Source organism: Branchiostoma floridae, chromosome 8 (assembly GCF_000003815.2).
Source record: "Branchiostoma floridae strain S238N-H82 chromosome 8, Bfl_VNyyK, whole genome shotgun sequence".
NCBI classification, from domain to species: Eukaryota; Metazoa; Chordata; class Leptocardii; order Amphioxiformes; family Branchiostomatidae; genus Branchiostoma; species Branchiostoma floridae.
Window position 1 is genome coordinate 21,304,000 of NC_049986.1, and position 12,430 is coordinate 21,316,429.

Genomic DNA, 12,430 nt, shown 5'->3' on the forward strand with positions numbered 1-12,430 from the left:
ATGATAGCCATCGGAGTCAGTTTGGTAGAGACGCTAATGTTGATATGTACATTTTAGATATCTTACAGTAAAAACAGACACCTGTACCTAACAGGTTGGTTGGTAGGCCGCCTCGTAACCTAATGTGTTATTTCAGCACGGAAGGAGCCGTGTTGACTCTGCGTTTATCTGACGTGACTGCCAATCACGCGGGCAAGGCCTGGCAACAAAAAGGGCGGAACGGAAGTGGGACTGCTCTGGTGTCCTAAGGCCTAGTCTCCAAGTAGGGGTCACACATGCGTATATATTCAAGTCCGTTTGAGGTGCGTATGACGCTCTTAGTCTCTACCAGGCTCCACAGGGCGCGGGAAAAATAGTACAAATTGGACAGATATAGATACACAACATGCCAGATGAGTTATTAATTAGCTGACCGAGAAGTATGGTTAACGACCCAGCTAACTCGTCTGACATGTTACCTGTTTACGTTTGTCCAATTTCTATTATTTTACAACAACCTGTGGAGCCTGGTGGAGGCAAATACTCCCATGCGCGCCTCATACGGACATAAATATATACGGAGGTGTGACCCCACCTTTAGAGATAGTATCAAAGCTGGCCAAGGAGTATAGCCGGCCAAAGGGAGATAGTCGGCCAAAGGGAGTCAACGACCGGCTTTGATACTATCTCTAAGGGTCTGCTTGGAGACTACTAAGGCCTAGGTCCCATATCCCAACCTGGGGCCCGGCCGGGCAGCTTTCGGAAACAAACAAAAAAATATGGTAAGAAAGCCAACAAAACACACAGGACGTAAAAAAAAATTAGTTATGGGCATAATGTGTGTATATTCCTCGGTAAACACTTTTATTTTTCGTTCCGCAACATCACGGTCGGGCCCCGTTTCGGAAATGGGACCTAAACCTAAGTCACTGGTGAGGTCAAATGTCACGGATTGATTGATTGATTGGTTGGTTGGTTGGTTGGTTGGTTGGTTGGTTGGTTGGTTGGTTGGTTGGTTGGTTGGTTGGTTGGTTGGTTGGTTGGTTGGTTGGTTGGTTGGTTGGTTGGTTGGTTGGTTGGTTGGTTGGTTGGTTGGTTGGTTGGTTGGTTGGTTGGTTGGTTGGTTGGTTGGTTGGTTGGTTGGTTGGTTGGTTGGTTGGTTGGTTGGTTGGTTGGTTGGTTGGTTGGTTGGTTGGTTGGTTGGTTGGTTGGTTAGTTGGTTGGTTGACAACATTTATGTAAACATATATACTAAATTAGTATAATACGTTACCGGTTGGGACCGCATTGTGAACACCACAGTAACTATCTATGTATAATATATAAATACTTTACGTTTGGGACCTCATCTGTAAGCAGCGACACCTATGCTGCAGTGCAATGCAAACATGTCAGAATTGCCCCAGGATGGTGACAGACAGTCACCGAAACGTCGGTGGAATAAAGCACTAGGTTGTGTACAAAAATCTTACATGGTGTCCTATCATTTTGACCCGCATTGACCCGTACACACACATGGACTTTGCTCTTCGCTTCGTCTGCGTCCTATGCGGCAGACTTTACCTTCGTCCCACAGGTTCCGATGTCAATGTCCAGGGTCTAACACTCGTACTGACATGGCGGGTCTACGGCTGAAACCTGTGTTGTTTCTTACCCCTCTGATCATCCTGTGTTCCCTGTCGTTTACCCACGGATATCGTCATGTGGGGAAACCGATCACAGAAGAGGTAAGGTTAGGATATCTAACGTACGGAGAAGGGTTATTACAGACAAGAAAGATGGTGGAATTAAGATAAAAAGGGAAAAAAATAACAAGAGGCGCCCAAATATTTCTGACCATCGGCAATGAACACTTCTGAGATTTCTGGCTATTTGTATATGACGTCTGAGGCAAAACTTGCACTGTATGTATGTGTAAAATGAGACACGTGTTTTGGAACCTTGTTATTGCCTTACCACTGTATAGACAAATGGGATTTGGAGATTACCGTCGGATTTATCAAGCTTAGCATCGCGCTGTTATTGTAATAGTCTGGACTGATCCGCCTGGCCACATACAGTAACACGTACTTCCCATAGTCTATGTCAGACGCCATGTAGGTTGTATACTGTACTCCTCAGGCCGCCTAACTCCTGTGACATACTGTTCCGTCTATATTTGCCGAGTTGGCATATTTTTCCACCAACCTTTTTTAATCTGGTAGAGACCACATTGAGGGGTCATGTGAAATGGCGGGTTTGATTACTAAAACAGGTGGTTGGAGCGGGATTTTGCATGTTTTAACACCATAAAAAGCAGCACTCAGTCACTTAGAAATCCACTCTAGTAAATAAGTAGATTAATACATAGTTATGAAGAGAAGTTAGCATAATTGCTAGTATTATCTAGTATAACCTTTTTACTATCTGCTGTACTATCACGTAAAGCGCTAATGACTGTTGCATGCATGTAGTCATGCCCATTCATTTATCCATAAAAACATCAGTTCTTTAGTTCGTTAGCAATTCACCCACCCATCCATCGATCCATTCAATAATACATTCAATAACTCATCCAAGAACTCATTCCCCCACTCACTCACTCACTCACTCACTCACTCACTCACTCACTCACTCACTCACTCACTCACTCACTCACTCACTCTTACTCACTCACTCTCACTTACTCTCACTCACTCACTAACTAACTCATTCATTCATGTATTTATCCCCTCCCATCAGTACTACGACCGCATCCTCCTGTACTACACCAACCTGACCGTCGCCATCGACAAATCACCATGGCGACTGCAGGTGTTCGATAACAAGACGGAGGCCGCCATCTTGTCTGAGAGCACGGACATCGACAAGAAACTGGTACGGCTTGAAGTTAAACATTAGATATACTTTTAACAAATGCAATATTTGGTTTAATTAATATAAGTCAATTGTTTATTTGCCATGAAAGAACTGATAAACAGCATACCAACGAAAGAAGTCCCATCCAGTGACTGACTGCGCATACCGTTAACGCGTTGCCTTCAACATGCTCGAATGACCAGTCACTTATGACACGTGACTTTAACAGCACAAAACCGTCAGCAATTAGCAAAAATGGCAACGTTGTTTGATTTGGTATGGAAATTTATTTACTTACAACTTCTTTCTCTAAATATGTTAATTGTACTTTTTCTATATTGCATGTACAGATCTCTAGTTCAAAGAGTGAAGAAGAAGACTTTTTTGTCTTCTCTATGATGAAAAATACGGCTCTTGGTGGCAAATATTGGCACATACATGATGGCATATACTTTCTCCGTGTGTGCGTGTATCTTACACACTTTTGACAGATTAGCCGAGAGGCTCGATGAGCCTGTCAGGTAATGTCGTGTTAAGTGAACGGGGGCACTGCGAGCATCGAACACGGAACCTCTTGATTCAGAGCCCAACGCTCTACCAGTTACACTACGCAAACGCCAAACAATTCTCCTTTGATAGAGTTGCTTTAACCGTACATGAATATGTCTTCCTTCCATCCCCAGGGTTTCGGCCTATGGGAGGGGGAGTACCTGCACATCTACGAGGGGTACCTGTTCCGTGTGGGTGACGTCACGCAGTGGTACCACGCCACGTCACTCCTCTCCTACCAGAAACCCGCCACGTTCGTAGTCGGGACCTCCGACACCGTCAACAACGCCACCATCACCGTTACCATAGACAACCCACAGCAGTTCAAACTGTCGTTCAAAATCAACGTCAATCATCCTGGAAAAGGGTGAGTGGAATGATAGTCCTTGTACAAGAGTGAAATGTGAATTTTCCTTGTCAAAGTTTCTTAAACATGTTGCAGAGTTTGCCTTCGGTTTGGAAGCAACAAAGGGGTTGCATATACTTTATGATTCTTACTGCGACTTTTGATTTGGATAAGGTTTACGTCGCATCTTTTTTTCTAGAGACGCATTGATTCAACGCTTCAAATATTCGTAATGCTGAAGTAGTATTTTTTTGTCATCCCTCCCTACAGAAATCGAGTAGCGATGGGGTTCAACTTGGTGAACAAGACCGAGGGTTTCTACGGCTTTGGAGAGAGGTCAGCACATTGATTTGTACTTCTTCTACGACTTTGTGAAAATTTTTGAAACGACCGAATCGAATTGATTTTATGATTAGCAGCTGAAAATGTGTTATTCTATCTTTATTGAAAGTCGTTGTTAGTCGTTGTTAACCAAAAGTGTTGCAACCCTCGCGATCTTTAATATACGGATGTATTTGTATATTGAAGGCCACAGGACTACTATACTTGGAAGAGCATTGTTGAGATGAAATTGTCGTGTGTTTTTGGTATTATAAAGTCGCCTTAATCGTGTTGCATTGTTACGAAGGTTTAACGACGCCAACCAGCGAGGCCACCGTGTGGGACACTGGCTGGAGGAAGGGTCGTTTGGCCTGGGCAACTGGGACAAGGATCTACGCGTGAGTGTGTAGTTACATTTGACTGTCCTCCATTCAAATGCCCTGTTTTAGATAAACTCCTCCGTACATACAGTTACACTTTGAAAGGTGCGCATTTTGCCTTTTTGGAGCAGGAATACTTCGTGAAGCTTTGCGAAGGAGGCATTATACATTAGGGCACATCAACCCTCAAAGATTCCGTCTTCCCCCCACATTTGATTCACTCCCGACGTCATCACGCTTCCGGTTTCTGGAAAGTCAAGGTCAACGTGATCGACTAAAAATTCATGGTGAGCGTGTCTTTTGTGTTAATACAAAACTCAAATTGTACGACTATTCATGCATCCTGTAGGTACCCAAAGGCGAGTTATGTACGTACGCCCCGATGCCGCTCACCATCTCTTCCAGAGGATACGGCCTACAGATGGACATGTTCCACAGGTAGGGGTCGTATGAAAATCCGTTTATTAAATTTTTTTTCAATTTGGCAGAGTACTATTGCAGCATTCAAAAGACGCTAAGAATATATACCGGTTGAAGGATTCAGTGTATTTCTTCTGAATATTGTCGCAAAATTACCTTGCTTTCTTCGCTACCACATGTCTACAGGACCGTGTTTGACTTCAAACGCTGGGATGACGTCATGTACATCGAAGCAGAAGCTGACTTCTTCCACATGACTTTGTTCGCCGGCAGAACGCCAAGGGTAGGTACGGCCTCGTTGTGTGTGTAAACCGGACGCGAATCTGTAGTCTACTACAGAAGTAGACTACGATGTTTACTACGTAACTACAGATTACCAAGAGTACGAACGGCTTTTTTGTTTTCACTGTTTTTTTTACACACTCTTACCTTCCCCCCATAGATTATAACAATTATATACGACCTTGGAGATGGCGAACGCATAGGAGGCGTAGATCAAAACGTACTGTGTTGTTGGTGTGGTTGTCTTGGACGCAAACTTGTCTGGAACTCGTGATTGTTTTGCATCGTGACAATAGAACATCGAATACGGTGATCATACAAAGGCGCGTTCGTGAACGGTACTTTCATTTGTCAACGCTACCCTACCTTTGCCGTTACACCCTACGTCATACGACGTAACTATGACAACGTTGGCTACACGTAGCTGTTTATGATAACAAACACTCTTCTATAAATATGAGTTGTAAGAAAAATCTCGCATAATGGTGAACATCAACCAAGGAAGTGGTGTAGTTACATCAAACGACAGCAGCAGCAAATCTCTTGTTTCTTACTTGACGGAAGATCTCGCTGGGAAAGTCTTCCGTATTTCCCGGATTCTGTCCAATGATATGTGATTCCCAGCTGACCGGTATAAACACAGCCGTTGGAAGCTGGTTTAGAGGTGGTTCTCCGGACTGATGAGGCACTTGTCTTGATTGGTGGGACTACAACGTTACTGTGGACATCTTCTTGGACATGGTCAGTGTGTACGCCGTCGCCAGCAGCTGACTTCGCGCCACAATTCCGGACAGGTGGGACCACAACGTTCCCGTCAATATCTCTGTGGACATCAGCGGTGACCAGGAGAGTTTCCCCATTTGTCGTCTGCTCTGAATCCGAATCTACGTCCTCTTGGCGCACGGGCACGAGCACGTGCACCACCCGGCCATTTATCGTCCACTTGACGACAGTGGAAGGCGTCCGGACCCGCTTCCATGGTAGCGTTGGCGGCTTTGGCGTACCATCTTCTTGTTGCTGTTCTGGAAAGCTCCGTGATATTTTGGAGGACATCGTAGTGACACAAAACGATGTTTCTCTTCTACAACCACGTACCTCGGTAAAAACGACGAACTTAATGTATGAGGTTGGCCGGTGAGTTGGGTCTTTCGGGTTTCAGTCAGTCGGTGCCAGAGTGACAATTTTGTGCTGTGAAATCAACGACATACGCAAATACACGAAAGGGCTGTAGCTTTTGTTGACATGGAGTGTATTCCCATGGAAACAAGTAGCATTGTACAAAAAGTGTTCCATGGAACGGGTTTCGAGACTCACACTGTTACGAATACATGTATACTTCACACTCAGGTTCTGGAACAAATCGGATGAAAATGTAGGCTGGCAACACCATAACAATACAATGTTGTTTATTTGCTTGTTTGATAGTTTATTTGTTTGCGTGGCTGAATTCGTATTTACTTGCTAATGCTATGCAATCATTCTATATTTTAAGCCAACACTAAGATGTAGGTCTTCTGTGTGTTAAATTTTGTCGTAACATTGTACAACGGTTACCATTTTTTATGTTCACAGGAAACTTTACAAATGATGACAGATCAGAACGGCAGGTCACTCATACCCCCGCCTTGGCAGGTAGAAATATACATCTATTGTAATATTTTTATAAGGATTTTGTTTTAATGATTATTACTTCGATGTCTTTCTACTCGATTTCACCCCGTTATAATACCCTGGTTCCACTTCAAGGCTACAGGTTTTATGAGTAGAACTGTAACAACATCTCTTCTCCTTACGTCATAAACATCCTGAGACCAGCTCAACTGTTCAGACACTAAGATTGAAGACTAACTGAACCAATCAATGACGAGGAGAATCCAGTTACAGTTTCGACTTGTAGAATGTTGACAAATATTAGTGGCATAGAAGTGAGTGCGTTTTTAACGAATCCTGTGCGTTCGCGCATGACCTGATAAGTATCTTATTTCTATGTTTATAACTTTTCTAACATATTTATAACGATTGTAACATTTTTTTGTAACTTTTCGTTCTCTCTAGTTTGGTCCGTGGAACCAGTTTTCTGATGATACAAAAGAAGAAACGATCGTCACCCGTGCCAGGTAGGAACAGAAGACTTTTCATCGCGGTGTATACATAGTCATACTATGATGTGAGTCAATATTGGAAGACTACTGCACATATAGGAAACTGGCATGTTGTGCATGAATGCATTTAAAGATTTTCGACGTGACTTAAAACTCATTTCTTACTAAGTTTGGAAGAACAATGGATTGTGAAACTGAAAATGCGTGAAGCCAGATTACTATTGAATTCATGAAAAAAACTAAAAAACGTTCGAAGTGACCATTGTCGCTATGGTGATGTTGTTCCGTCACACAGAAACCTGCTGTTCGATCAGGACATCCCGCTCTCTCTCTGTATCGAGCCGCTGCACTTCTTCCCTTCCGGTGTGGACCCGAGTATTGTGCCCACGAGGAAGGTGATTATTATAAGGCTTAAAAAGGAGAAACATCATTTTTCTGAATAACAAAATACATTCTGCAATTCTTAACATCTTTCTCGTTTGCTCTCTCCGTTTTCTCGTTAATTTTTGTCAACACCAACTGCTTTAGTTTCCTGTTTTACATTTATTTCATCCCTACATGACATTCAAAATTGTTCCTTTTTTTTATTTTGCTGATTTTCTAACAAAATATGGAAGTGGACTTATTTGAATATTTCCATATGTTTTTCCTAAATGTAGAAAGACCATCAAGAACTTTCAGACATCGGTATCAAGGTGAGATTTTTTTCCTTAAAGATTCTGTACGTCACTTTATGACCACATATTTGAAACAGGTGTGCAGTATATGTCGACATAATTGTAGGTGAAATAATATAGGATAATTTTAATCACTTGAAGGTAGTCATACAAATTCATAATCTGATAAACATAGAACGGTGATGCAAAACAAAAACAATCAAAAAACATTAATCGAGCCAGACAGGATTCGAACCTGCAATCTTCTGATCCGAAGTCAGACGCGTTATCCATTACGCTACTGGCCCGTTCACGAAATTGACGTTATCTACCTGTGTCTTATAACCGCCATATTCGGCGTAAGCTTCGCAAGCACGCGGCGTGGCAACAGCTGTTTATACTATATATTATAGTCATTATCTTAGTCACGTTTATTACACAAAAATTGCTAAGTTTGGCAAATAATGTATTACTACTAACAACTACAAACTATCCACACTAGCATACTAATCTAACATTATTACTTAATACTAAAATACTGTGACTAACGTTATATCTGTCTGTCTCACAAGCGACCTTAAAGTTTTCGGATCAAGATTTGGCTCCAAGACTAAGAACGTTTGCCCCCCATGAAGACTTAGAACTTGCTATAGTGAGTGTTGTTGTGTTATTCCAGTGTGTGGGCTACTTCAACCCGATGGTGGCGTTAATCTGGAACGGAACGTACGAACTGGCGGCCCGGAACAACTACCTGCTGAAAACTCAGACTGGGGAACCGTACAACTACACTTACCTGTAGGCTTTCGGATCATACTTTGTCATGTCATTTTCATGTCATGCATTTGCGCAAACTGAGAACCACATTATTCAGAACACCGTGCGAGAGTGTGACGTAAACGATGGGTTGTTGGATTGGAAGTCGGTATCGGCCCCCGTCCCGGTTCGATGACGATTGATAGGTCATGAAGTATATAAACGTAGCTTCTGTTACTCCCAAAACAAAATAACAGTGTCAATATCAATATCCTGAAGAATACATAAGGACTAGTTGAAAAATTTGCTAGCCCATACTTTAAAGTTGTCTTGAAACGAAAGTTGAATTTCTTTCCATAATTTTATGCGCCAACATAGATGAATGTAGCCTGGGTACCATCCGGGTAGTAGTTCGCTCTTATGTTCGCTTCTGCTACAGCAGAGAAGCGACTTTATATAGTGTATGATAAATGTCAGAGCGAGAAGCAACTGTATATAGTATATAATGAACGCCGGAGCGAACTACTTTACGGATGGTACCCAGGCTAAGATGAATGTTCATGCTGATAGGTTTTCCTTGTTTTCAATAACCAGAGGTTACCCAGAGGTGTCCCAGCTGGACTTCACGAACCCCGCCGCCGTGACGTGGTACCAGTCCCAGCTGGAGTACGCTATCGGGATGGGGTTCCGCGGCTGGATGCAGGACTACGGGGAGTACACGCCGCCTGACTCACTCAGCTTCGACGGCACGGACGGTACAGTAAATTCCTCAAAAGCCAAAGCAGTGAACATGATATTTCAGGCACACGTTGCCTAGGACATTGTTGGAACATCAGATTCAGGCGGACCGCTACCGTTAACGCCGTGTAAATGTTTTTAAAAATCTCCACATACCCTGCCCTGTCGAACAAAGGCCCCCGCGCGGCTTTGTTTATCTCACTTTTATTGTTGCTAAGGCCTTTCTTTTCACGTGACGTTACAGTCGCGTTCGAACTTTCGGACGGCCATGTTGTATGATAAGCTGCTCGATCTCCACACTATTGTGCGTTGCGTATGTTGTGTTGAAGGATTTTTTTTTAAATTCAGAAATAGGCTGGATGGTTGTCGTACTAAATGCGAGTCAAAACTATGAGAATTGAAAACAGGTAGCTGTATGTAGAGTAGACAGAAAGGAAATATATTGCGAGCAACTACGGCATATTTCACCCTCCCTCGTGACCAAATCAAAAAATGGCATGTGTCCGTAAACAGTGACTGACAGAAGGGGAAACGAAGCAGATAAACTGCCTCCTAGAGTCTTCGCCTCAGTCCAGAGTACTGAAATGCCATCCGCTACTGATAGGGTTTCAACAGTGCAGTTGCAACAGATAACTACATGTTGGCGCAGGTTGGGAGAAACAAACAATCTTGCAGAGAGAGCAAAAAGTTTAAATGGCCATCTCTCGTTACAGTTTAGCCATTAATTCTATAGATAACATTAGATATGAAAATAGATACTAGTACATAAAATGATTAACAAATGTTTCTTATGTCTTCAGGACTAGAGATGCACAACAAATTTGTGCTCCTGTACCAGAACGCGACCTATGACCTCCTGACCCGGAAGTACCCATCATCAGAACCAGATAAATACGCGCCGGACTTCGTGGTTTACGTCAGGTGGGTACAAATCCAACAGCTGTCATGTCTTAGCTGTGCGATAAAAAGCTTGAAGTCCTACTTTGTATATTTCTTGTTCACTTTCTCGCGCTTGACTCTGACACCAATGATTGTCAGGTTGACTTCGCCATGGAAACTTCGTGAAACATTACGGAAAATAAGTTCATAAAAAATTAATGCATCAGACTCTATTTTGGAAGTCACTTCTGGACACAACTTACTCGAGAAAACGGTTTTATTATTTGTTCTATTATTACAGGTCAGGTTATACGGGCTCTCAACGGTACACCTGGTCTCACTGGACAGGCGATCCTACCTCCGACTGGTAAGTCTTGCAGTAATGTAATCTTACTGATTTCTACACATCCAAACAGCTGATCAGAATAAAGAAAGATTAGAGTCATCAATTGCCGTTAAATTTGACAAGAACAGAATGCATTCAATCAATTTGACATTCTTGAAAATGACATTTAACCATGACATGGTTGTGTGGAATAGCGTGGCTTCAAATACAACTTCTACTGAAGGTCTTGCGATGGATTTGTTACACGCTTTGTCATGGAGATATGCGTCGGTCCATCCGCAGGTCCCACTCCAGCGGCCTTCCCGCCCAGATCATCGCCAGCCTCACGGTCGGTCTGTCGGGGATGCCTTACTCCGGGTCAGACATAGGTGAGGAAATATTACCTGTTTTGAGAATGAAGTTATCGTAACAATTAAATAGAACGACATCATATATAAGTCTATGTGTTGTTTGATCTAGAACATATTGATAAGTCACATTCCAGAAGTTAGTGGGTAAAATACCAGAGGAAAACTAAAGAACCGGTCGAAAATGAGGTCTTTCCTTCTATTTGTCACAAGTTTAGAAAAGCGTTTGTTCAGCACAATGGCAAGATATTCTCTGTCACTTGCCATGGTTTCGAAGAAAAATCCCCGAAAAAAAAAGTCGAGCCAGACAGGATTCGAACCTGCAATCTTTTTTTTTTAAGACAGACGCGATATCCATTACTCTACTGGCCCGGTCTTATAACCACCTGTCAGACAAGTGACCCAATCGTTTTCAGTGGTTCTGACTGATCAAAAATCGTTAGAGACATAGTGTTGGTTTACAGAATACAAAATGTCAGTCATAGTGATTGAAAGCGCTTCTGGGCACGGACCTTGGCAGTCGGGCTGTGCCCCATTCCGTGCCTGAATGGGCACGGAACGGGGCGGGCACGGGTTGGGGCTGACACCCCTATACCGTGGCACGACACCCCTATACCGTGCCCTAGGCACAGTGGATAACATTCCACTGCCTTTATAGCATAGCTATGGCCTTAGATGCTACATGTGACTACTTTTACTTTAACTATTAACGTTTGCCGTTTCCAGGCGGGTTTGTGTGGTACCTGACTCCCCCGCCGACTGAAGAGCTGTGGTGCCGCTGGGCAGAGGTGGGCTGCTTCAGCGGGACCATGCACGAACAAGGTAAGGACAACCATGCACAAGAACAAGGTAAGAACAACCATGCACGAACAAGGTAAGACCACCGATCGTCGAACAAGGTTAGAACACCAGTCTTCGAACAAGGTAAGAACACCGTTCTTCGTACAAGGTAGTAACACTGTTCGTCGAACAATGTAAGACCACCGTTCTTCGAACAAGGTAAGAACAACCATGCACGAACAAGGTTAGGACAACCATGCACGAACAAGTTAAGAACTATAAGCACGTTCACCGTTTCAAGTACGTATGCGCAGCGACAGGAATTGTGAGTACTATGTCTTCACGCCCTTCTTGAAATCAGAGTCCATACTCGTACTGCTTTCTGGTTACACATACTGCAAGCTCCTTGGTCAAACCGAGGAAAATATTCTACCTCGATCTTTGGTCAGACAAAGGGAAAACAATTCTTCACTCCCTCGCGGATCCCCGAGGGCCTAATGATAAATCGACTACAATTTGACTCTAGCTCTAACTCCAGTGACCAAATGACTTCATAATATTTGAGTTAGCTATATAAAATGAGAAAGAAAGCTTTTAGTAGCTCACAGCGATATCGAGCTAACTGGATGGATTATTATTGTATTATCATATAGCCAGGCGCCGCGGACCAATCAGAAGGCCCCGTTCCACGTTGGTTATGACGCCGTAACACGT

At 43.2% G+C, this 12,430-nt stretch overlaps 1 protein-coding gene and 1 non-coding gene across 2 annotated transcripts in view; one reads left to right on the forward strand and one right to left on the reverse strand.

Moving 5' to 3' along the window:
- Positions 1-1,595: 1,595 nt before the first annotated feature.
- LOC118421914 (alpha-xylosidase XylQ-like) overlaps positions 1,596-12,430 on the forward strand; it is a 12,857-nt gene continuing 2,022 nt past the window's right edge. The window contains exons 1-17 of the mRNA XM_035829418.1: positions 1,596-1,706; positions 2,701-2,835; positions 3,501-3,733; positions 3,983-4,048; positions 4,341-4,431; positions 4,763-4,851; positions 5,020-5,116; positions 6,688-6,747; positions 7,171-7,232; positions 7,513-7,612; positions 7,877-7,912; positions 8,550-8,668; positions 9,221-9,381; positions 10,165-10,285; positions 10,545-10,610; positions 10,872-10,957; positions 11,663-11,758. Coding sequence (XP_035685311.1) covers positions 1,596-1,706; positions 2,701-2,835; positions 3,501-3,733; positions 3,983-4,048; positions 4,341-4,431; positions 4,763-4,851; positions 5,020-5,116; positions 6,688-6,747; positions 7,171-7,232; positions 7,513-7,612; positions 7,877-7,912; positions 8,550-8,668; positions 9,221-9,381; positions 10,165-10,285; positions 10,545-10,610; positions 10,872-10,957; positions 11,663-11,758 — 1,729 coding nt within the window. The remainder of the gene's footprint in view (positions 1,707-2,700; positions 2,836-3,500; positions 3,734-3,982; positions 4,049-4,340; positions 4,432-4,762; positions 4,852-5,019; positions 5,117-6,687; positions 6,748-7,170; positions 7,233-7,512; positions 7,613-7,876; positions 7,913-8,549; positions 8,669-9,220; positions 9,382-10,164; positions 10,286-10,544; positions 10,611-10,871; positions 10,958-11,662; positions 11,759-12,430) is intronic.
- Positions 8,109-8,181, reverse strand: Trnar-ucg. Its single transcript has one exon. It is a non-coding gene; the product is annotated as a tRNA-Arg (tRNA).